The 25692-nt window shown below is 41.2% G+C and overlaps 1 protein-coding gene across 1 annotated transcript in view; it reads left to right on the top strand.

The window, feature by feature from the left end:
• The window catches only part of LOC134142590 (VPS10 domain-containing receptor SorCS3-like), a 304720-nt gene extending 279631 nt beyond the window's left edge, over positions 1–25089 (top strand). The window contains exons 19-27 of the mRNA XM_062579860.1: positions 2167–2353; positions 5796–5929; positions 9850–9973; positions 13419–13531; positions 15488–15619; positions 17419–17518; positions 19642–19747; positions 24154–24314; positions 24942–25089. Of these exons, the coding sequence (XP_062435844.1) occupies positions 2167–2353; positions 5796–5929; positions 9850–9973; positions 13419–13531; positions 15488–15619; positions 17419–17518; positions 19642–19747; positions 24154–24314; positions 24942–25006 (1122 nt within the window). The 3' untranslated portion in view covers positions 25007–25089. The remainder of the gene's footprint in view (positions 1–2166; positions 2354–5795; positions 5930–9849; positions 9974–13418; positions 13532–15487; positions 15620–17418; positions 17519–19641; positions 19748–24153; positions 24315–24941) is intronic.
• The last annotated feature ends 603 nt before the right edge of the window (positions 25090–25692 follow it).

Below are 25692 nucleotides of genomic sequence, written 5' to 3'. Positions count from 1 at the left end.
AAATAGCAGAACTCCCCTGGCTCCTGTGGGATGGGGAGGAGAGAGAGATAACAGTGGGACCCCTGCCTCTCATGGATGTCTCTGTCTCTGCCAGAGCCTTTGTCATGTAATGGCACCTTTGGTCTTAGTTGCTGGTCATTTGTGTTAGAACAGCCTGTGAGCTATTTAATCTTGATTCAACGACCTTTTTTGCTATGATCCAGCCAATATTCTGCCTTTTTCTTGACTGTCTTGGGATGATGACAAGTCATGATATGAAATGGGTTCATGCTACGTATGAATGTGTTCAGATCATACAAAAAAATCATTTATGAGGTGGTGTTCACAGTCAGAATTTAGGCTGCAAATCAACAAGTGTTTAACCACACAGGTAAATCTGGGAACCACTGCTAAGGCGGGAAGCTGGTTCTGTCATCCCTAAAATGTTTTGGGATTGTCATATATGATTGTCCTCCAACAGTCTTTTCACTTTGTCTAATCTGTACAGTTCTTCCAGGAAGCTATGCTTTATTTTATGTAATAACTGGCCAAGAGGCTTTAGTGAATTCCGTGAGTTTGGTGGTCTTTTGCAGTGAACTCACTGAAGGTAGAAGCCTGCAGAATTTGAGGTGGTTGTGAGACAGCTGGAAATTAGAACTGGCTGTGTGCTACATGGTTGTTTTCCTCCCTTAATACTGAAAACACATATTACCTTTCATTCTGACTCTGTGCACTCACAGCAAATGGTGTTTATGAGGTGGACCTGAACTATTGCATCATTTTCTATATAAAAAGAAAAAGTAGCAGTTACAGTTAGGGGCAGAGGTTATTTTTACTCTGGAATCTCACTCGCAGTACAGCCAGGGGTTGGTTTCTGTTTTGGGCTGGGAGCATCCCCAAAATGTGGTGGTACCTGCTCCACTCATACTGAGTACAGTGGAATCCTTCTGGTGAAAGGAAAAGAACAGGCCAATACAGCTTGTGTGTACGCAGAAAGCTAAAGAGATTTAATCTGATTTGTAGTTTTAATTCAGTTTAGTGAAATCATTGCAGTGGGCTTTAGTTCTGTTTAAATTAGCCTTATTTTGTGTTACTTTTAATCAGCTAGTCAGTTTAGTCAGCTGGGGATAAGTATAAAATAAGGCTCCCAGGAACTGAAATAACAGATACTCCTCCTGTTCAACTACAGCGGTTTAAAGCATGATTTAAATTAAAACAGTGCAGTTGCTGCCTCTAGACAATACCTACAATTATGGAATCTCTTGTCTGTTGTTCCCTTCTTCATTTAATAACTGTCATTGAAAGTAATCCTAAAAGAGACTTTCTTGTCATCTATTCCATTCTCTTGTGTATCACCAGCCTCTGTCTCTGTCTTGACTGGCATTAGATGAAAGCTGTCAGTCGTTGATGTGGGACTCAACCCACATAAACGTAGCCATCCAAAAGTTACATATCTAGCTGAAACTAGTCATCTAGATTCTCTCTATCTTCAGAGTAGGGGGAGAGACAGCTGCAGAAGATAATTCATGTCTCCTGTCTCAGACACTTGTTTTAGGATTGGATGTATTGGTCTGTGCAGGTCTCTTATCTCTTTCCACCATCTATTCAGGAAGCCTGGAAAACTAGCTAGACTTACAGTGTCTCAATAACTGAGTATTGTTTCTTTGAAACATCTTGGAGGGCCATGTCCACAACTGTTCCATCGCCAGTATCCCTAATGATCCCATATGCATCTGGGAATTGATCTCAAGTAGACATCTAGCCTGCCATGAATACAGTGCCTCCCATCTCAGCTGCCTTTGATGGACATCACCTATTCAGTAATGGGCTGTGGAAAGACCTGGCCACTTCACTGACACTTAACCACAAACCATGTATTGCACCAGATGATTCAAATGTATTCTTCTTGGTATATCCATGGCACTCTCTCCTATCAAAATCACTGAACCCAAGATGGGGGAATAGCATCTCCTTACAGCTGTAAGTTTTCAACTGTTCTAAGCATTACTGGTATATAATTACCTGGTGTTGATTTGAGTCTGGGCCTGTTAGAACAAAGCTAGACTTTTTATGGTAAACCTCTGAGTTTGTGTCCGTGCTAATGAAATAGAGCAGAGCAGTGGAATGGAGGGTAATATAAATTAATCTTACCAGCCAAGTTTCCTAATCCAGCCTTCTCTGTTGCAGGGCGATCTCCAGAGGACAAACATTCAGCTTGATTTTGGAGATGGCATTGCAGTATCCTATGCTAATTTCAGTCCTGTTGAGGATGGCATTCGGCACATTTATAAGAGTGCTGGAATTTTTCAGGTGACTGCATACGCGGAAAACAGCCTGGGCTCTGACACTGCTGTTCTCTTCCTGCATGTGGTCTGTAAGTACTTCCAGCTGCTAGACTCTGTGGTGGAATCCTGACCCTACTGAAAATCCTTGCAAATTCAGTGAAGTCTAGGAATTCATGCAACCTCACCTATATATACAACTCACACTCTTCCACAGGCTTGGACTTTTAGACATTCCTCTGTCTTACTAGCTAAATTTTATTGAATGTCTTGAGGAGAAAACATCTTTTTATGCTGGTATGTTTACAGCCTTCACAGCTACAGAGAAAAACTTGAAAATGTTTCTTAAGCTTTCCTAAAAGGGTCAGAGACCAAATAACATAAAAAACAAAGTCCAAATGTGTGTTTTCAATGTAGTACTAATAACAAAGAAGTTTCAACTAATATTCCAGGTTTTGAGCCACTGATTCAGAATTTGGGGTGATTTCAGTGCTGATTACATGTGACAAAAACATTACAATGAGCATAGTTCCTGGGACATGAATGTGCTGAGAACTAATGTATTTGACATGCACCCCTGACTTTCCTCTCCGTTTGGTAGGTGAATGCAATTTCCCTCCACTTGGCACATGAGCAGATTCAAATATAGAGCCCTCAAGGGACTTTCTTAAAGCCACAGGAAACAGCACGTATTTTAGGATAAGATCTGGACGATCCTGGATTTTTGTTCTGTTTTCAGATTACTAGGTCTTCTGGGCTCCGTCTGTGTTTGGATGCACTCTTAAGTTGTACTCCCAACAGTGTTCAGAGGCCATGTCCGTCTTTCCCCTTAGCCTGCTAGTATACCTTCTCTCCTGTCTGCCTGTTTCTTGATCTTTTCCACGGGAAGGAGGGAAGTCAGAAATTTCCAAAACACAAGATCATTTTTCTTTCTAATTTCAAGCTCCCTGTGTGAAGGAAAAAATGTTCCCTGAAGCCTTTACCATGCTTGTAATTCCTTCAAAGTCAATCATGACTGCATTTAACAACCTGTTATTAGAGCATTAACTGTTTTTGCTTTCACCTTGGGCCATTAGCTGACGAAAGTGGTGCTTACCTGGTAATAACAACCAGCTTCATATGGATTATCTAAATTTCTCTTAGGAACAGCTGTTTCACAGTGAGGATTTTGGAGCAGAATGCAAAGAGGCTTGGCCTTCTTGTGTCACTCTGCTCACTTCTGCCTCAGCCTCTCAATTCTCTCCTTTGACCTTTATAGCTTTCTCAGGGTGCCCAGCTTTACTATATCAAGAGAAATATTTTCCTGGCGTTTACATTCACACAAACAATGAGAATTAAAACATATGTCAGTGCTAGGCTTTTATTATGTTTGAAACTGCTGGTCGATACAGAAGATTTGACCTTGGAGGTTAAATGTACAGACAGAATACCTCATGGTGAATCAATTTCTGGACACCCAATCTGGAGTGCGAGGGACAGTGTGATGGTCTGCCAATTCTACGTGACAGAGCTCCCCTCCATCTCATGGAAGTATCACCCTGGTGTACAAAAAAGATCAGTTACTACCTGTGACTTCTCCTTGTATTTCTGATCTGCACTACAATTTCTTCCTCATCATGTGATGTACAGCATAGGCCTCCTGCACCTCCTTGTAGTCTGAAACAAACACTTCTCTTCATATCTGACAGGGAATTCAGCCTCTCCTTCATCACGTAACTGCCTCTTCTTAGCAAGGTGGGATATCCAGCCAAAAGTGGATTCGATACCTTTCACATAAGGAGGCAGCTTCAATAAGTTGTAGGAGGCTGGGTATGATTACTGTATATTTTGTATTAGTAAAGTTATATTGTTTCTACTGCTATTTAAATCACCCTTATTATAGCACCTGTCTGGTGCTGCAAGATTATACTGAAAGAAAGGAGAAATAAGTTCTTTGGATTCAAGCAAGAATTGTCCCCTCCCCTGAAGTTGTAGCAGTGGTCAGTAAGCTTTTTTACTCTTCTGGAATCTGCTGTTGAGCTGTTCATCCTCTTAGTTAGTGAGATGAAAATATTAATATTTTTTCTCTTATCTGCACTGTCAGAAAATTTTGTGGGAACTTGTCTATTCTTGGAAACCTAGAGTGTTGTCACAGGCAAATTTCAGGAGTTGCTTGCTGGTAGAGACCCCTTTTGAAAGGCAGAATGAAAAAGAATCGGTTTCAAGGGGCCAGAACCAAGAACAGGGTCCCATTGTGTTAGGAGCTGTATGTTCTGATCTCTTGCTTTCCAAAGATCCTGTCATCCAAGTAGGTGGAGGAGTGACTAATGATCCCATTTCATACTTGAAGAGCTGAGAGGTAACATAAGAATATCATCTCAGTTTAAATCAGCGAATCTTGTGATCCCCTAAATTAGTGTCTTCTCTGAAAAATGTTCCTTCTTTCTTATATCATCCTTTCCTTCTCACTGTGCAAGTCTATCAGTTTGCTGTGCTTTTAAATGTACCAACCAGAAGGGATCAGCAACATAGTTTGTCTGATGTGTGGCAGGTACCAGCTAAAATTTAGTACTAGCAAAAATTAAAAAAAAAGAGGAGGAGGAAAGAAATGCGGATGGAAGGAAAAGCTTTAAATTAAAATATATCAGTATTTTCTCCATCTGTTTTTCTCTGGAGAGGAACTGGCTTCTTAATTCTGAACTGGACTTAATGCACTGGACTAGTTCTGGGCATTTTGTTCTATCAGATGTAATTTTACATTGACACTTTTTCTTGTTGTTTTTTTAGGTCTTTTTGAAACAACTCTGTCACTACCTCTATGTTAAAAGCTTTGGCATGCCATTACATACATCTTCCTGTAGTTCTTCCCTTTTTGCTTATGCAAGCTACAATGGACTACAATATTGTTTCACAGGAAAAAAAGAAAAAAAAAAGGACAAAGATAACTGATCCCCCTGCCACACACAAAGAATTCTCAAGATCTGACCGAATGCAGAAAGATACCAAGGGAACGTATTTTGCCCAATGTCAAGAATCTTTGCTCTGAAGACCTCCTGAAGAGGAAATGTCAGTGCATATTTAATCAAACCATGAATGATTCACATATCATCAGATTTTAGCTGCCTTGGCTAAAATTTGCCCACAGTTTTGGTGCTCAGTGCATATATTTTCAAACAAATGCTCTCTTGTCTCCTATCCTTCAAGCCCTTGAGAAGAGTTTGCCCCATCCAGTGCGTAGCCCATTCATAGTCCTCAAACTGCCTTTAAAAATTCTCCCTGTCTTCTCAACCCACTGCTGACCTTGTCTGAGATCAGCACTGTGGAAAATGTGCTCCTGTCTCCCTTAGACTTAAGAGTGATAAAAAATGCACAATCTTGTTTATTAATCTGTTATCTTTCTCTCTTGTTTATTGACTGAGATTCTTTTGCATTTCTATAATAGAGTCTCAATGCTGGCATAAAGCATTTGATTTAAAGGAAAGATTCTTACTGTTCACCACAGAACAGAGAGGATTTAACTCAAAGCCTCTAATAATGAACTGCCTCTTCCCACAGGTCCAGTGGAGCACGTCCATCTGAGTGTCCCCTTTGTTGCCCTCAGGAATAAGGATGTCAATATTACTGCGGTGGTTTGGCCCAGCCAGGCGGGCACTCTTACCTACTTCTGGTGGTTTGGTAACAGCAGCAAGGTAGAACCACCCTCTGGCTTACCTTTACTTCCTAGTCTTGTTGCACCAGTCAGGGAACTCTCTGAGCCATAACGAAAACCTGCCTTTGCTTGTTTTGTATTCTGTGTTTGTTTTTTCTTTCTTTATCTAAAAAAGGTTGTCATTATCTGACCTTTTTGATTTTGTTTCTTCCTATCTCATGTTGTTGTTCTTAGGAGTCATTACTTTTTTACATTTGGTTGTTGTCAGCCCTACCGAGCTTTGAAGACCACTGTTATTACTAGAATTCACTTGCAACTTAACTAAATTATATACCGCTATATATGGGATAATAGTGGCTTTCAACACAGTGTTTAAAAACTGCTGGTGTTCCAATAACCATAGGCCTTTCCATTATGTACCAGTATGTAGTATATAATGCTGGATTCCAACACAATACTTTAAAGCTGTTGGTGTTCAAATAACCAGTTGTATCTAGAATTTCAAGCTAGACTCTCGGTGAATTGTTTGTGCCTGTCCATGACCATTGTTCACAGCCTTGGATATATGTATTAGAGATACATGTGAGACTTCTTTGTACTGAGTTTCCAAGGGACTGGCAAAAATGTATTATAAAGAGCCTTTTTATCAATAGTTAAAATAAGCAAAACTATAAAATGGAATTCAAATGGAGAAAGCAAAGAGTTGCTTATTAGTTACAGCTAATGCTGGTTTAGGAGTGTGAGAGCTGATGCACAGGTACTATATTCTGTTACTGCAGTTGTGAACTGATAATTTTACAATTTAGCACCTGCTCTTATTTGAAAAAGCAGTTTAGATCACATTATTGTCTACATTATTGAACTGCAATTGAAGGCGGGCACTGAAGTGAGATCACAGTTGAAAAAATGAGGATTTTTACATGAAAATATGGAAACTGAAATAAAAAATAGCAGAGATACAGGTATTTTATTTTCTGTTTGGCAAAGTTGCTTAAGTTGTAGCCTCTCTCTTACCCTGACTACCAACAATAACAGAAAAAAAAAAAAAAACAGTAAGTGCTTTGCCTACTGGAATTTTGCATCAAGTTAGGAAGCTCACTGTAAGAATCATCTGTTTTAGAGGAGGAATAATTGAGCCACCAAAAGAGCTCAGAAACAAAAACCAGTTAATATAAGTTAGCAAGTTACTGTTACTTAGTTGAGCTGTGGCAACCACACACACATATATATATATACATATTTAGTTCATGACAAGTAAAAAGTAATTCCAAATTGTTTATCCTGCAGTGAAAGAGGAGCATGCAAAAACACATTACAGCTCAGTGACTTTGGGCTCTGTGCTCACATGTGGACAGCCATTAAAGTATATCTTTCTTTAGTTTTATCTTTATTTATCACAATTTAGGCAGTGGTAACTTGATCACCTGCTTAAACCCTCTAGTGTATCCAGGTGTTAGAGTGTTCCTGCCAGTATTTTTGTTCTTAACATAGAAGTTGGTTGTGAATAGGGCCTGAAAAAAAAAAAGACTTTTTAAAATAGAAAGTAAATTAGAAAAAGGCAGAGCAAACCTGTGCTACTTGCTGAAGATTTCTACCCAGTTCTTGTGGTGCTTGGATCTGGCTTGTCAATATGATCTATTATCTTTCATATACATTAACTCAAATTTCAGACCTGTCAGCAGCAGAGTACAGGCAGATTTGGATGTGTTTGGGATGGATGGTTTGGAAATAGCTTTACATGTAGTAGCTGACTCTAGTAATATCTAGGAGTGATTTTACTTGTTGCTGAAATACACTGAGGTATGGATTGGTAAAGATTGTGCCTTTTACCTGTGGCCAAATCAAGGATCCAGAGCATTTTTCATTCTTTACAGTGTTCTCTGCAGCCACTTCATGAAGTGTGCTTCAGCTGTGCCCCTTAGCATTTGACAGAAGTATGGCAAAGGATATAAATATGGCAACAGCAGCATCTGCTTTTATTTTATTTATTTTATTTTTTCCCAGGGCACCAGTTTGCATCACATCAAATCTCGTTCTGGAATATTTAATGTATATCTCAGATCCCTGTCTGTGCCTGCTCACAGGCACTCTGTGGTGCTCTTAGTGCCGGTGGAAGATGCAGACACTGTGATCTGTACATGAATTATGTGATGTGGTGTGTAGTATTGTCCATAATGAATACCTGGCATTGTTAGGTGATATATTCGGATTGCATACTGAAGAATTGCAGTTTCTTTTCCTCTTCAGCCTGTAGGCATCCCAGACAGAACCACATGTGTCTTGTGTCACTTTGCAGTCTTGCTAAGGTACTCTCTGTGCTGCTGCACAGATGAATGTTGTCTTACATTCAAATGACCTGACTAAGGCTCTTCTACTGCCTTCCCCCTCCTGCTGGAACCGTCGTACTGAATTTCTACTGTGCTAATTTTGCAGTGTACCCAAAGGCCAATTTGCTTGGATTAACACAGGTCCAGTTTAATAAATATGTCCAGCTGTCTAATAGGTTTGAGCAAATGAACCTTAAACTGCCTGATTTAATTTAGAGTTAGTTTCCAGGTCTTGATGCTTGAATTAAAATTAAAGAGTTGGCTGAATGTTAAAGCTCCATGATGGAGGTGAAATCAGCCATGATAATGGAATGTCCATCCCACAGACATACAAAAAGGAAAACCAGCAATTTCAAAGGCCACATTGACTCCTCTTACCTGCTTTTGCATGAGATCACAACCTGTAACCCCCCAGAAAGACAGCTAATATCACTGCAGTTTGATACAGGCCCATTCTGCTTGTCCAGGATGTGTATGTGTATACGTATATGTCAGCTAGCACTCCAGGTGCTTGCATGAGCAGGTGTGCTTGCTCACTTGGTCTGCAAGTCGCCTGTAGTTGAATTTTTTTTTCGTTGCTTTTTCAGATCAATGATGAGGAGTCAAAGTAAGTTATATTCTGCAGGGGGAAAATCTGTTTGCCAGCCTGTGCTGTGCCAGTGGAAGCTTTGACTTGAAAATGCCATGAAAATGGCATGGATTGCCACTGTTGTGAAATGCAGCTTGACAGGATGAAGTGTGGAAGCTGGGAGGTTAATGTTTAGTGTTTTTATTTCTCTAGAAACAAATTGGCAGTGAATGCTACAATGGTTTTATCCATGCTCTAAGTCCTGTATGTGTTTTTGCAATGGAGACTAATATCACTATTTCTATTTTAATGGCTTAATCCAAACACAGAGACCTGTCTGTAGACTAGCAATCAGATCAGTAACACTGCTAGGACTGGAGCTGTTGATTTTCAATACACAAATCTCTTTCCTCAAACGTGGTACTCTTCTCCTTTATATATGTATCACTATGAGAGTTTCCTGTTTGAAGAGGAGAGCTGTAGTGCTATTAAGGACATTTTTGTTTGAAAGGGTGCAGATAAAGTCAGTCTGTTCTGCTAGGGCTCTGAACTGGCCAAACGCTGGTCAACTTTACTCTGGAAGCCATCCAAACACATTCAGATATCACTCTCCCTAGCTGTTATGCCATGCTTTCAGCCTTGTTAACATAGCCTGCCAGCTTATGGCTGCAGCTAGCTTATCCATCCTAGAGGCTCAGAACATGGACAGGGCAATGCAGGGTGCCCTTTCTCTGTCCTGAGCAGAGTTGCTCTGAGATGGATAGATGGATTTGCATCATAAAAGCGATGGCCGGTCCTGAATCTAAACAACATAAAATGTTTGAAGAAGAATCTGCAAAGGTTTATACCCAAACCCTGGTCTGAGCTGGACAGTGTGTATTGTACAGCTTGTATAGCAACTGTGTGAGTTTATGTGTGTGTATGTATAGAGCACTGCATCTGCAGCACTTACTCTGCTAGAGGAGAAAAGCTATTGTGGCCTGGTAGATCAGCCAGCTGCCTGTTGCTGTGATGCTGAGTTAATATCATGCTGATTTTGATATCATCTGTGTTTACTTCTTGTAGCCTCTCATCAGCTTGGAGAGCAGCATCTCATATACCTTCACCATGGAGGGGATGAACACTGTCACGGTGCAGGTTGCTGCAGGCAACACCCTGATCCAAGACACCAAGGAGATCGCAGTGCATGGTACCCTTAGCCTTTTGTAATCAGAACTCAGGGGATGTATAGAGGTGAAACACAGGCAGTTGCTGCTGAACCAAAATGAACTCTCTCTCTACTCCCTAGTGCCTGGAGGAACCTCTGAAGGCAAATATTTATTAACCACAAACCATGTAGATAAGCTTTGTGCTGATCACCAAATGCAGGAGTGAATTGGATGGGGCAACTAGCTAAATCTGTCAGCTCAGCATTGTAGTGAAATGGCTGGTATCTCCTTCTTTGTCCATTGGTTTCCTGCTTGCATACCCTGACTGGAAACTTCCAAAATAAAACACTTGGAGCTGTAGCCACAATGCCTTCCCTCCGCTACCTAGCTCTGGAAAGAAGCAGGCATGGTGCATTGGTAAGGTGCCCTGAATACAGCCAGCATTCCTGTCTTTATAGTGATTGTATAAACAATAAAGGTATGGAGAGGTCTGGGAAATGGGTGGAGGGGGCGGAATGGCTCTGTTGCTGGTAGCTCTCCCTGTCTTCCTTGCCACAGCTGGAGGTCTGAGTGTGGACTTTCTTGTAGGTGGCTTTTGGTATGTTCTTAGCATATCCACAAATCATGGGCTCTGAAAAGCACCCTTTGGCTGATCAAAGAGCTATTCCAGTTTGGGACTTGATAAAGGCTGAGTGGAATGGCTCTCTCAGCAATTCTGGCCAAGTCTTTGAAGATTTCTCCAGGGAATAATTATCCCCCCTGTGCTATTCTTCACTTTTCTTATCCAGTTGTTGGCATGCAGCATTCCAGGGTGAGCTTTTCTTTGAATGGCAAGTTTATTGAGAGATATGGGCTTCAAATAATTGAGGTTCCACTATGAGATTGAGCTATGTGTCTTGTTTCTATAATTAAAAGATAAATAAATGCCCCACTGGTGACTGGAAAGCTCTATGTTCACGGTTAACAAGCAGCTAAATAACTATTTATTGATTGCCTAGCTGTGAAATGCAATGGGGCTTAATAATCTGTTAATATGATTTAGTAATACCCAAACTTACTATTAGCAAATGTAAGTAACTCTCTACTTGATCATTTTAGGCATTGCAAAATGCATTTAGGCATTTTAGGCAGTGTTTAGTTCTAGGAAACTATTGCAGCTTTCTGCTGATTTCTGGAACAAACCTGAATTAAACTTATCAGAGCAGAAGCCGACAAGGGGCCCTTAGGTGATTTTGTTCTGTACCTTTTAGTTGTGAAGTAAAGGTCCCAGTAGGTCCCACAGAGCATTCTTCACTCTACTTTCAAACATCCTACAAGGAATTTTGCCTTGCTGTGCAAAAGATCCGAAGCTTAAGGGCTCTGTCACAGACAGGAATTCATCCAGATGAAATGTCCAAATAATCTTAGCTGTACCACACCAGAGATTGACCTAGTCTAAGGAGAATGTTGTTCTAGTCCCCAAATCTGGTGATCATTTCAAGTCTGAGTGCTTAAACAAGAAACACCCTAAATGTGTGCTCTAGTTATTTTTTGTTACCAATCCTATGCTACGTTATGAGAATTCTAAGCAGGAAGATATGGCTCTGCTATGTTAGCAGTGGGAATGGGGATTTATGCAAGGTTTTCTCAGTTTGTGATTAACTGCAGAGAATTATTCAAAAAATAAATTGGTCATAGTAATGAGGGGTCAAAAGCTTTGTGTGCCAGACTCTGGGTTAAGCCTTCAGAAGTTTAGAGGGCTTCCCTACTCTGTTTTATGCTTTTTTTTAATTTAAAAATATATTGCATCATATAAAAAGAAAGAACAAATCTTGCAAAATACGCAAGAGAAATGCTGTGCTGGTACTTCCCTGCTATTCTGTGGATTCCCTCATTTATACTTTTGCTAGTATAATTTGATCTAAAACCAGTTCCTTCTTACAAATGATTAATGTTACTTATTTGAAGTGTCTATAAGATCAGGTGCTTCAAGGTGAGGCATGGCACATCTCCATAAACAGAAAGGAGAGTCTTCTACCATGAGAACTTATGTGATTCCTGTTTTGGATCCGTGCCTCCAGTAATCCTTCCGGCCTAAGTCCATCATGCACATTTGTCATAAGGGTTCTGGGCTTGAGCTCTGGTGTTGAGCACGTCTGAAGAGTAGAACCTGCATAAATTCCCCAAGAGTCTCCTATTGTCAAAGAAAGCTTTGCAGCATAACTAGTGGGTCCACTGCATGTTGACTTCTGTGCAGCAGTAGATGCATGTTTCAAGTCCCCCTTCTGTAATGCAGGGCTGGCCAGTCTGTTCTTCAGCTGTGGGCTGCGTGCTGATTTTGGCATAACTCTGTGGCATCACTTCCTAGACACAAGTCAGAGCACAGACAGCAGGCAAGGTTAAGGTTGTTCTAATGACCTGAGAGGCATTCAAAATCATAAAGGCATCATCTATTTGGCTAGTCTTACTCTAAAGAATAACATGCTACAGGAAGTACATATGGAGGTACTCCTAGTAAATGGAGATAACCATTTTGTTCAAGATAGTACCTTGTGGTGATGAAAATCTGATGACTGGCAAATGTGTTATAGCTGTAACAAAGCAAGCTTCAGTTCCCAACATCAAAGATCAAGAGGTCCCAGCAGACTCTGCAATGATCACTAGAGAATAGCCAGGCAAGAGAGGAACAAAACAAGGAGGAAACCAAGCAAGCTTAGGTGAAAACTGATGCTAAGATGGCAGACTGGAGATAGCATCTAAAGGAAGGTGCAAGTTTTTTTCTAGGGAAAGGCTCTTATGCCAGCAATGAAATGATTCTGGTGACATTAGAGGTGAGAATTTGAGTTGGAAAAGTTTTTTAAATTATTCTGTATTTGAAGTTAATCTAGGAACTTTTTCTTCCTCCCTGCACTCTGTCAATTAGGAAGTAATTTCAGTGTGTTTCATGAATAGCCGTTACTTGATTAGCCTGCCATTAGCACTGTTGGGATCTGATTTGTTGAGGTATTACCCACTCATGGCTTCCCTCCAGGAGAGCAAACAGATAATGCCTCCTTTTGAAAATGTGTTACTTACAGTAAGTGTTTGCTTTGCAAAGCACAATACATGCAATTGCACAAACCTCTCAAATTTCAGCCAGATGCCACCTTATTTACTGGTCAGCTTCTTTGTAAGCAGAATCTGATGCAGTTTGGTGGCAAAATTACAAAGCTAAGAGGCATCACAAGGGGAAAGCATCCTCTCACCTCCCTCACTCATTCTTCCATTTCTTCTGAGAAAAGCCACAAGTTGGCATTAGGGCAAAATGTTCTTTATAAGGACGTTCTTCCCTTGCAAGCTTTCTATCCTACTTAATCTTAGCCTACCCTTTTTCTTCCTTCATCCTTTCCTCTCTAAAGAATTTTAAGATTCTTTACTTATGGTCTTTCTTTTGACTTCCACAAGCTTTGACTGTTCCCTGAGTACTGCTCTTTGCATCTTCTCATTGATACTGTTTTTCTGCTCCAGAGTATTTCCAATCTCAACTCCTGTCATTTTCTCCTAACTTGGACTACCACAACCCTGACATCCCTGAATGGAGACAAGACATTGGCAAAGTCATCAAAAGAGCTCTAACACAGGTGAGCATCTGTTTCCCCTTCTTCTGTGCAAACATTGACTAGGCTGTTAAAACATGCAGACTTTTTTAGCATGCTAGCCTAGAAGAATGGGAAAGAACAGCAGTAATGAAGCTATCATTTTAAATTGACTGCTTCTTAATGTGCTGGATCTTTTTATAGAGACAAATTATATTAGGAATTTTGTGAAAATATTATAATTACTGTTATTAATGTTTCTGTGACATTTTTGAGCCTTTAGTATCCCTGAGGACTTTACATATTCTAGATTACAATAGCACCACTATTACTCTTATTTTGCCAGATGGATAGTACAGAATTCACTGTTTTCTACTCAAAACCTTTGCATAGTGTTACTGTGTGTTTTTTCAAGAGCTTTTCTGTCCCATCCCAGAAGGTAGACACTGTAGCATGTTGGATGTTTAAGAAAGATCATTTTAGATATTCCTGATATTCAGACTTCTAATGGAACTAAGTGTAGCAACTAGTAAATATTACAAAGCTCTGCTTGCTGTCCAGCTGGGGCAAAAAATGAGGACTGAGAGGGAAAACAAACTTACCTTTTAAAATTCAGGCAAAGAGAAACTTTTGGGTTGAAGATGCTGAGTCTTCCTTTGGGATTAATTAGAATATGTAAACTAGTACTCAAATTCTTGCAGGAAAAGGAACAGAATAATTTATGTTATCAAATAGCCAGTGACTTTGGTTTTGTGTGAAATCAGAAGATAGATTTAAGTAAGCTTTTGTGTTTTTATTTTCTGCCAAAAAAAGCATCTTGTGTTTTTGTTTCAGCCACAGCTGTTCTTAGAAATGGAAGCTGATTATTTTTACAGGGAAAGTACATTCCTGGTCAGCTTTTCCTATCTGCAGGCCACTCAAAATTTGCATTTATGAGAGTTTCCTTGATTGCTTTTCCATCTTGAGAAACACTTAGTTCTTTTTGTTTAAACACTTGTTTCTTTTGTTGTCTTCCCTTTTACTGTATTGAGAGTCAAGTTTGCAGAAAAAATGATGTTGTAACTATGAATGGTTACAGACAACAACAGAAATCACATTGAAGTATTTGCTTGTGCATCTTTTTTTTTTTTTTTTTTTTTTTTTTTTTTTGACTATTTGGTTGCAGCCTGTGGGTTTTGCTTACGGGACAGTTCACCAAGGATACGCTGCCACCTTGATATTTAGCTCAGGAACGAGCTGGAGGCAGGGTAGGACCAGGGAGCTCCTGGGGTTAGTCTCCAGGAGTTTCTGAGAGTGGAGAAGCTTTCTGCCCAACTGCAGATACACAGCATGGATTTGAGGAGAGAGAGTAGTAGCGTCAGTGGGCAGATCGTGCTGAAGCAGGTTGTGAGAGGCAGGTCTGGAATCGGCTGTTCGGCAAACTGAGCAGTCCCTATACAGCCACCCACTCACCCCCTGAAGTAAAAGAACTCAGAGTGGTGACATTAAGACAGTTGTTTGCATATGGCAAGTGGAGATCTTCATAACCTGATTTTAGAAGGTGATTTTAGGCAGTTTTCTTCAAATGTTGGTTGCATACTTGCCAGTGGTTGCTCAGAGCCAGGCTCTCTGATGCTGACTTTGGGGTCATTCTTTTGTAGTGAGAGGGACTATATGGAAAATTCAGATCTGGAGACATGGTAGGTTTGGATTTTGAACACAAGGATGAGATCTTTGGGTCTAGAGATATTGTCAAGCTTACTTTGCATGTAGAAATGAAGTAGACAAGAACAAGTCATTAGAGGAGCATCTGTTTTAAGACTCAGTCTAACCAAATGAGCAGAACAGCTCATTAGTGCCACAAGGCCTATAGCAGAATAAATCACAATTTGATGGAAGCAAACAGCATAGCAAAGGAAACATCAGTAATAGAATGGCAGCTAGTGACTTTTTTCTTTCTTTTTCCCCCCTTTTTTAACTTTTTTTTTAATTTTTTTTTTTTTTTTTAAAAACTTTCTTTAGGTGACTGGGGTCCCTGATGAACAGATCTTGGTAGCTTTATTTCCTGGGCTGCCTACCTCTGCTGAACTCTTCATACTGCCCTATAAAAACACAACAGAGAGGAGGAAAAGCAGTGAAGCTGATCTGGAGCAAGTAAGGAAAGAAGGATTCATAGAACATTCATTCACATCATATTATTTTCAGATGGGCCCCTAAATCTGTGTAGCGTTGGAAATGACTTGCAACAAACAGGAGGGATCTGCATGCATCTGGGACTTGAGCAGTATAGTTTATGGCATTAAAAAATGATTTTTACAAGGAAAATGGACTTTCCAAGTACCTTACTGAGATGTGCTACAGTCTACCAGCAGTAGTTCTTCCTGGATCAGTGGTGTGTTCTCATTATAGCAGTTATGGCCAAATAAACCTTGAATATACACTCCCTTCACTCCCTGGAGAAATGGTAATAGACACAGGCCAAAGCAGCAAGATAATATACTGAGGTTTACTAAAAATAAATCAGACTCTTCAGCTCATATATCACTAGAACAAGACCTCTTTATTCTGCAGCAGCGAATGGCGTGTGCAAACTATATTTGGAAGTTACAATATCCATCCATTAGATAAATAGGTAATTACAGTGATGAATAGCAACAGTGATATGCAGGCAAGGGAAGAGCTAGGAACAACAGCACTAGTCTGCTGAAGCTTTCATGCTAGAATTACCAAGTGATTAAATCAGCTCTATAAAGGCAGGAGGAGTGAAGTACTGCTGGAAAAGCTGCTTACTTCAAGCTAATATTCTTCTATGCACCATTTTTACTGTGTGAAAGCTATGTGAAGCATCTCAAAGGAGCTACAGGACTAACTCTGCTGTGATCAAACATTAAATAACTGAGGGGACTGCTGAATTCTTTGGAGGCTCTTGTTGCCCCCTGAGGAACGTCAGTTCCCTTGGAATAGGGGACTTGGTTCATCTGTAACAGAAAACTAGCAAAGCTGCCCTTTTAAACTTACATTGCTGAGTGTGTAGAAAAGATGCATGGTTGTGAAGAGATCTGGAAGGTTATGTGGAGGGATTTTTTTGGAATCTTTTTTTTGTCCTGCTCAGTGATGTCTATCCAGAACAGATTTCTCTCTAAACAAGCTAACATGACAATGTCTTGTATGTGAGTGTTATGCAGGCATCTCAGATCAGGTCTCTGACTCAGCTGATCGTGAGGCCTCAATCTATAGGGTTCTAATTTTATTTCACAGTCTACTTGGTTGTACTTCAGCAACTGTTGGTGACTTCTGCTTGTGAGGTCCATCCTGAAGAGTAAGCCAGCAGGTTCCAGTGAGGCAACCAAATAACACATCATAGCAGGGTTGCTTGGCCATGAGTAACCTGTACTTCAAGACCCCACTTCTAAAGAAGGAGAAATATGGCAAGTGTGACATCAACCTTCAAAACTGAATTGTAACATCCCTAGCATCCTATTTAAACAGAAGCTGCAAGTCTGAGATTATCTTGAATGAAAGTGAGTAAAAAAGTGTTGTGAGGTTGGATACAGCTCAGTTACAGCATGATGCCAAGACAGAAGTTCTCAGGGATTTCAAAGGATGTTATGGAGGGTGAAAGTTATTTCTCTTCCAAAAACATTTTGCTAATTTTATTTCTTGATTTTCTTCCCAGGAGAGGCATAATAACATACTATGTAAGTCTCAGAAGTGCACCTGTCCTTAGGGAGAACTGTGTGGAATAACTCAATTCCATCTAAAGCATATGCACATGTTCTCTCTTCTGCTCTTCCTCAGTCTCTCACCTCCCTTCTTCTTACTCTCTTCCCCTTCCTCCTGAAACCAATAAGAGATGTTAGTCAAAATTCATAGGTTACATGCATCCCTGAATGTTCTTTCAAGCTGGTTCTATTGTATATTTTAACTTGTTTTCTCTCTTATTATTTCATCAGGTTGTTGAAATCCTTTTTAATGCTCTCAACCAGAACTTGGTCCAGTTTGAACTGAAGCCTGGTGTTGAAGTTATTGTGTATGTCACTCAGTTAACATTAGGTGAGTGTGGAGTCAAACATGTGGTGTGGTTCTCTTGAGGCTTCAGACAACTGCAGGAGAACAGGTCTAGGTCAGAGCACTCACACAGCTGATAGATGCTACTGGGATACTTAGGATGGATCATACCAAGACACTGTCTGTGGCAGAAGGAGGAGTTGTGAAAAACAGAATCCTGCAGTGGCATCTTCATGCACTAGTTTGTACAAGTATTGAAAGTACCATTTAAGAGTTCCCTATGGCTTAATTAAGGTGTTGATGTTTTTCAAGTGTTTTAAGAAAATCTTGTGATTGGTATTCTATTAAGCACTCATCCTGCACCTGTGCAATTCAGTGGGTATATTCTTACTAACTTTTATGGACATTGAATCATTTCCCTATTCCAAAGGACTTCGTAATGTTACAACTCTCTGGGAAGCTTTACATGGGCAAAGTACTCATGAAAAGGAGACCTAGGCCTCTTGCAGAGGAATACTTGTCTGAAAAGTGACATCTTTCTATATATGATCACTTATTTAAATTTGAATGCTACCTATCTCTGTTTTCATGCAGAGTAATAAATAGTCCCTTCAAACATCATCAACCCCCTTTCCTTTAGACCACCTTAGTGTGAAGCCAAGCTATTGCTGAGAATTTAGACCACTCTAGTGTGAAGGTCTCATCTATTGCTAAGATACTGATGGCTATAGAGCAGATGCTGGATTTATTTTGCCCTTGATTTTGATGACTGCCTTTGCAGTTATCTGAGAATTGGGATCTCATGAATGTGATATTGCTGATAGCCTCTCTGAGAGATTGCAATTCATATCCTTGGATGGTACATTTCAATCTCCTTTTTCATGAGACTTTCAGAGATCCAAGAGCTGGGCTAAGCCATGGTTCATGACTTATCCCACAGGTAATGCCTTTGTGTCTTTACTCTCTGACTGTTGCTTGGCGATGAGATTTGGACATTAACAGGAACAGGCTGGAATGAATTAATCTGCAAAGATCCAAATGGTTGCAGCTCTGTGGTTCAGGAGCTGGTCTTTTTCTAGTAAGCTTGACCCTCAAGTTGGGGTGATGGATCTACATTTGTTTCACGATCATTCCTATAGTATTTTGATTCAGATGAAGTAGGAGTCAGTTCTTTTCCAAGAAAGAGTCTGTAGAAATGATGAAAGCAGGATACTGAGAGGAGAAGACTCTTAAGTGGAAAGATTTGGGTGGGGGACCAGAAGTGGTTCTGTCTGAATAGACTTGTTCCCATCCTGTGGGTGACAGAAAAACAACAGAGAATAATAATAATAAAAAAAATGAACCAAATATTTATGCAGAATGAGAAATACTCAGCTGCTACCTGCAATTGTTTGCACACCATTTTCACTGGACTCTTGATTCTCAGCACAGCTCAACTCAGACCGTTGAGCCATAAATGCCTCCCCCAGTGAGCTGTGGGAGTAACTGTACACAAAAAATTTTATAACAGACTTTCTTTAGCCTGCTAAAAATGCCAAGCATAGATGGATCAGCGCTCCAAAATGTTATAATGTAGTGCATGCTTGGGTCTAGGATTATTTCTTTGAGCTCCTCCCCAGTATGAAAACTGAACTCATTTAAAAAGTCATGGGCATATATCTAATGTCCTGTAGCCTTCTTGTAGGCTTCTCACAAGATTAGATCTCTGTCACATGTGAGACAGACTTGACTGTGGAAGATGGGGGACACAGAATTCATGGAAGCTTTGATACAGCTTCTCCAAAGCAGACCAGATCTAACCCACAGTTCCCATGTGTTAAGCCATACTTCATAAATTTATTTTGTGCTCCAGTCCCTTGGAAAGCCTAAGATGGAATAGCCCAGAGTATTAATAGAGGAACAATCAGCCACTCAGTTTGGCATGACTTGCTGGTGCCTTTTTACTAGAAGATGTTAGACTGCACTGGCTTAAAAAGGGAGCTTGGCTTTCAAAGGACAAGGGAATCAATTTGTTTCCTACTGATAGGCCCTGCTGAAAACAACATGCGCCATGCGGTAGTGATAATAAAGCAGACACAGCAGAGAGAGAAGTGAGCTCAACACTCTGATACCTGTATGTTCCCGAATAAGTATCTTGCAAATGTAATGCTTTCCCTTTCCTTCTGCAGCACCCCTTGTTGATACCAGCACGGGTCACAGCAGTTCGGCAATGCTGATGTTGCTGTCTGTGGTCTTTGTAGGCTTGGCTGTTTTTTTAATCTACAAATTCAAGAGGTAAGTTGAGAAATTTTAAGGGTGGGAGGAGGAGACAATGGGTAGTTCCTAAGAAAGCTAGGTAGAGCAATACCTGGAGTGTAGTCATGAAGTGAGTTATCTTGGTTTAAGGTTTGAATTTTTAAAGACAGTAATAACAATGATACTGACCATTAGGCAGAATATGAGTTTCTGTCAGTTGAAGAGTTGGCCATTGATAGCCCTAGGTCTGCTTGGATTAATAACCTTGAGATCTGTCACTGGATTTACACTGATTCAGGGTTTTCAGCCATTTCTTACAATTGGAAATGTGTGTCTTGGAAGTCTCTGACCTGGGCTTCTTGATCTGACTGGCTTCCAGCAGACCCAGAGGATCAGTGATCTTGCCAAAGGGACAGGGTGCTCTGGGTCTCTCTAGAATCACAACTAGTACATATGAAACATTGCACTTATTGAAGGTATGCATGTCATGGGCTGAGCTGTATTTGGAAGAGGAGAGACATTTTCATCTTGCAGTGCTGGCAGGCAATGACTTTATAAACAGGGAGTAGAACAGTAATGAATAAACTTTGAGCTTTGCAGTCCAGTGGAATAACATTTTACTCCTTAATTTCAGAGATTCAGGGCACAGAAGAGTGAGGCTGTTTCCTATACATCTTGGTCACCAGAGATCAGAATATCAGCATCTGATGAGCAAATGCTTCCTTTATTTAGAGTGAAAGTTGTGTGATCCTTCCTGTTATGTCAGGAAGTGCTAACAGTGCAAGGAGCTGCTCACGGCTGCTGTAGTAGAGGTTACTTCAAGATCACACCTCTCTTGTTCTCAAATATATAAGAAAGGCCATCTCCTGTCCCTCCACAACAAACTCAGTGCTCTGAAAACTCACCAAAAGCCCGAAAATCATAGAATCATGGAATCAGTAAGGTTGGAAGGGACCTCTGGAGATCATCTAGTCCAACCTCCCTGCTCAGCAGGGTCACCTAGAGCATGTTAGACAGGGTTGCATCTAGGCAGGACTTGAAGATCTCTAGAGAAGGAGACTCCACAACCTCTTTGGGCAACCTGTGCCAGTGCTCCGTCAGTCTCACAGGGAAGAAATTCCCCCTCACGGTCAGGTGGAACTTCCTGTGCTTCACTTTCTGCCCATTGCCTCTTGTCCTGTCACACAGGACAACTGAAAAGAATTTGTCCCCGTCCCCTTGACACCCTCCCTCCAGGTACTTATACACATTGATAAGATCCCCCCTCAGTCTTCTCTTCCCCAGGCTGAACAGGCCCAGCTCTCGCAGCCGTTCCTCACAGGGCAGATGCTCGAGCCCTCTGATCATCTTCATAGCCCTACGCTGGACTCTCTCCAGTAGCTCCATGTCTCTCTTGTCCTGGGGAGCCCAGCACTGGACACAGCACTCGAGATGAGGCCTCTCCAGGGCTGAATAGAGGGGCAGGATCACCTCTCTCGACCTGCTGGCAACACTCTTCCTAACACACCCCTGGATACCATTGGCCTTCTTGCCACAGGGGCATGTTGCTGGCTCATGGTCAACTTGTCATCCACCAGCACTCCCCGGTCCTTCTCTGCAGAGCTGCTCTCCAGAACGTCAGCCCCCAGCCCGTATTGGTGCCTGGGGTTATTTCTCCCTAGGTGCAGGACTCTGCACTTGCCCTTGTTGAACTTCAGGAGGTTCCTCTCTGCCCAACTCTCCAGCCTGTCCAGGTCTCTCTGAATGGCAGTACAGCCCTCTGCTGTGTCAGCCACTCCTCTCAGCTTGGTATCAAGAGCAAACTTGCTGAGGTGGCACTCCATCCCCTGGACTTGTTTGAAACACAGGCCAGAAGTGGGAACCCTGCATGCTAACTGAATATTGAGCTACTCAATGAAAACCTAGTCAAAAACCACATGGTAGGATGTCTCCCTATATGCTTTGACCATCTTGCCAAATGTCTTTGTACAGCAGCATCTCATTTGTATCTTCCAAAGTGAATAGCTTAGTCTTGCAGAGGAACAGGTGTGATTATGTTAAGGAGACTCAAAAATGCAAAGGTTTGTGTTAAGCATCAAAATGCTTTTGGGAATCTGGGCTAAAATTTCTTTTTTCCGCTTTGCTTTGGCAGGCTGCAGGCCATGTTATGTAGCTACAGCTCGTAAAACTGATCCTCATATTCCTTAAGTATCCCGAACCTTAATAGAGTCTTGTGCATAATTTCTCTGCACCCGGTTCTATTCTGCTGCATGCTGAGCTTTCTGTATACCTTACTCAAAGCCTGAATGTTGAGAGCAGCCATTGGCCTTGTGTTGTGCTCTGGGGCTGGGAAGACCCTGCGTTTTCAAACCTGGCCAAAAATGGAATGTATTACAAGCCTGGAAAGTCGAATGGTGGTTAAAGTATGGGTTTTACTTAACTCAGAGCTTGTCAACTTGCTTTCCATTCTTATCTGCTCTGCCTCAGACAGGACAAACCCCATCAAACTAACAAAAGTTAGGACCAAGTCAGAAACCCACAGTGCTCTGGGTAGATTTTTCAGAACAGAAAGCAGCTTATTCAGTTGTGTCCAAAACCTCTGGTCAATGAATCAGAGGTGAGAGCTAGCAACAAATCTAACAAAGCTAGCAAACAAAACTGAAAAAGGAGGTAAAACCAAAAGCTTTCCTCAAGCTCTCAGTGTTCCAGAGCCCATTAGCATCGTGTACTTTTCTGATTAACTGTGATCCTAGCCTGAATACACAACTGCTGCTTACAGGAAAAGGTTGTAGGGAGAACATGGGCCTGCATGAATTTTTAATTCCACAAATTTATAGAACCGGCGCTTTGCCGGTTGCACACAGACTTGTTGTTATGAGTCCATCAAGTTGTAGACTCAGCAGGCATGTCAAACATTGTGCTACAAAAGAGATGCTTGTTGAGGAATCCTGCATGGAAAAGGAGGGGGAAAGGTGGGGAAATCACTTGTGAAAAAGTTGTTTCTCTTCTAGGAAGTCTAGCGTATAACGGATCTGTACTGTTTATTTACGTGTGGTGGATAATAGCGAGGGAATGAGGCAGTCTGAGTGTATGTGTGAGGGAAATACAACAGGATTTTGTGTGTGTGTGTGCGTGTTCACATGCACACAGGCACAGCTGACTCAGTTCCTTTTCTCCCTGTCAGCAGTACCTGGAGACTCTCTGCCTTAAAACCCTAAAGAGCTTGCACTTTCTGCATTGCTGTCAGAGAGTCTGAGGTGGCTGCTCTGGTTTTCTTCAGAATTTTTGTGGAGAAACCTAAGGAAATTTAGGGGGGCAGACAAACGTTCCCCCCTCCAGATATGCAGTATGTGTGAATTGTGAAAGTGATAACATGCAAGTGCTTGTAGTTAATTCTTTCACTGCTGACCAAAATGTGATTCAGGAATAGCCATATAACTACAAAGCAACCATGTAACTACAAAATGTGCCTTCTCTTTGTAGTGTTTGTTAGTGATCTAAGGCATGTTTGTGGGTGAGAAAGGGAAGGGGTAGAAGAAAGGGAGAGGAACATGAAATTTGTTAACTGTTATTAAACATTTCAAATATGTCCTGACTTCTTGTTGGTTAAGAGTAGAATGCCAGATCAAGACAATAGTGCAAGTATTTTTATGCCAAAACATCACTGGAGTAAAATCAGAATAGCTCTCTTGAACTCACAAGGTTTGAGACAATTTCTACTGCTTTCAATCTGTGACATATCCAGCAGGAGAAAGGTTAGCATAAAGAGATAGCGTTTTATATAGCTTCTTTTGAAGGCATCTTCTTTCTCTCTGCCTTGTGCTTTAGGTAACCAAACAAATCCTCTGAATTTGCTTCATTTGGGCAGTGTGGAATGCATGGCATAGAGTTCTTTCAAGGATATTAAAAAACAAAATTGGTGACCTTCTTACAGGCCACTGCACACACACAATCTTAGCAACCTCTACTGGGTCCGTGTGGGTCTATCCATAGAAAAAAATCTAGTAATTTTTGTTCTGTTGATAGTAGTGCTCAAATAGATTTTTAATTTTGGGTTCCAGTGCACCACTAATTGTGTAATAGATGCACAGATTTAGTAATTGCAACTGATTGTACTTAGCTGATTTCTCTTGTCTGAGCTGGGTGTACAATATTTCCTGTGTTCTCATTTGAAAGGACCAGAATATTTAGCTTTGCAGTTCGAGGGTCCCTTGGGTACAGGATAGGAGGGCAGTGGCCTGAGACTTGGGGTAGTTTTAAGATAGTGTTGAAATTAGTGGTAGCTAATGGTGCTCTGAGAGCTGAACATCACTGTGATGCTTTTACCATTCTGAGAGCTGGTATTCTACATCCCTGCAGTTGCTGCATTTCTGGGATCAGTCTCAGTTTAATTGGCATGATTTGTCAATGACATGTCAAAGATTCCCGATTTACAAAATATAACCTCATTTCCTTTTTCTGTGCAGGAAAATCCCATGGATTAATATCTATGCCCAAGTTCAGCATGACAAAGAGCAGGAAATGATTGGCTCTGTCAGCCAAAGTGAAAATGCCCCCAAAATCACCCTAAGTGAGTTCACAGACCCAGAGGAGCTGATGGACAAAGAGCTGGACACGCGAGTGATCGGTGAGGTACAGCCCTCTGCTGGGCTTGTTTCGCAGTGTAGGTGAGGATGTTGATCACTGGTGTGTTAGGGGAGACTGTGACTGTGACCCCAGGTACCACTGCTGGGGAGCTCTGAGCCCGGGACACTGAGGTGGGGGAAAACTCAGTTTCTGGAACATGGTAGCAGGGAGTTTTTCCCTAGAGCTTTTTAGCCTTTCTCATGGTGTTACGTGTTCAGCATGAAAACCAGGAAGCAGTAAGAGGTATGTAGTCATAAGTAATGGCTGTGACTATCACCTCTGCTTGTTCATGACCCTCTCTCTCCTGAGAAGGGATCCCAAATGCCCTGAACCCTCAGAAGAATTGGCAAAGCCAAGCTTACATGGTTGTTGTGCTACTGTTCCAGGTGAAAATGTCACCTATGGCTTACTGAGTTACTGCTGGTCAGCTGAGCTGTAGTAACTGACTTTTTGCATGCTGTGCGCTTACTGCAAATGCAAAGCAGGATGAGTTGCTTTTAAGCACCTTTTCTGTCTATACACTTACACAAGGACATCGTAAGAAGGATTAAGAAGCAATAGAAAGATAGACCAGATTGTTGAAGCCATTGCACTGCGCTGACTGTCTTCTCCATTTTCTCCCTCATAGGAAGCATCTCAACAATTGCCAACAGCGAAAGCACAAAGGAAATCCCTAACTGCACTAGTGTTTAATACTGGGAATCCACTTGGTCTACAACATTTCTGACTTTTTATTTGTAATTATTATTGTTATAATTATTATTATTATGAGAAAAGAGTTATATGTCATTATTATCATCTGGGAGGGGATGGGGTGGGTTTTTCTGTTTACCAGGGCTGCATTCATAAATAGCAGGGGTTCTTAGTATTTGGGAAGTACTCATCAAATTAGAAAGAAAAAGCAAAGAATGAGTCAAAAATACAATGAGATTTGAATGCCAGCCTCCCATTAAGTACAGAATGGGAATTAGGTATTCAAATCCAATAGTTAGATATGGTAAATTAGGCAACATGTTGTATGTAAATGACCCCTTTTCTACTCCTTCCAAAGTAAGCCATGAATCAGCTACTTCATCCTGCCAGAGGGCCCAGGCTGGGTTGTTGAACCAGGCTCTGTAACATGCCAACTTCCCAATGACATGCATGTCTCAGCTCTGTGCAGGATCTGGCCTCCTTTAATTGCTTTTAATTTTAATTACCTTCTGGCTTTTTTTGATTCCGGAAAAAAGAAGAAAGATAAGCAAACACACACAGCAGTGTTCCTTGGATTGTGGCATGATTGGTTGGAGGCACCAGAAGCAATGAAGAAGCGTGCCTGAGTTTATGAATGCAGCCCAAACCCCATGCATGTGAATAGCAAGGATGCCGAAGGCCTACTG

Source organism: Rhea pennata, chromosome 7 (assembly GCF_028389875.1).
Source record: "Rhea pennata isolate bPtePen1 chromosome 7, bPtePen1.pri, whole genome shotgun sequence".
In the NCBI taxonomy this organism is placed as follows: domain Eukaryota; kingdom Metazoa; phylum Chordata; class Aves; order Rheiformes; family Rheidae; genus Rhea; species Rhea pennata.
Note: the sequence above shows the minus strand (reverse complement) of the source record. Positions and strands in the feature narration are given on the sequence as shown.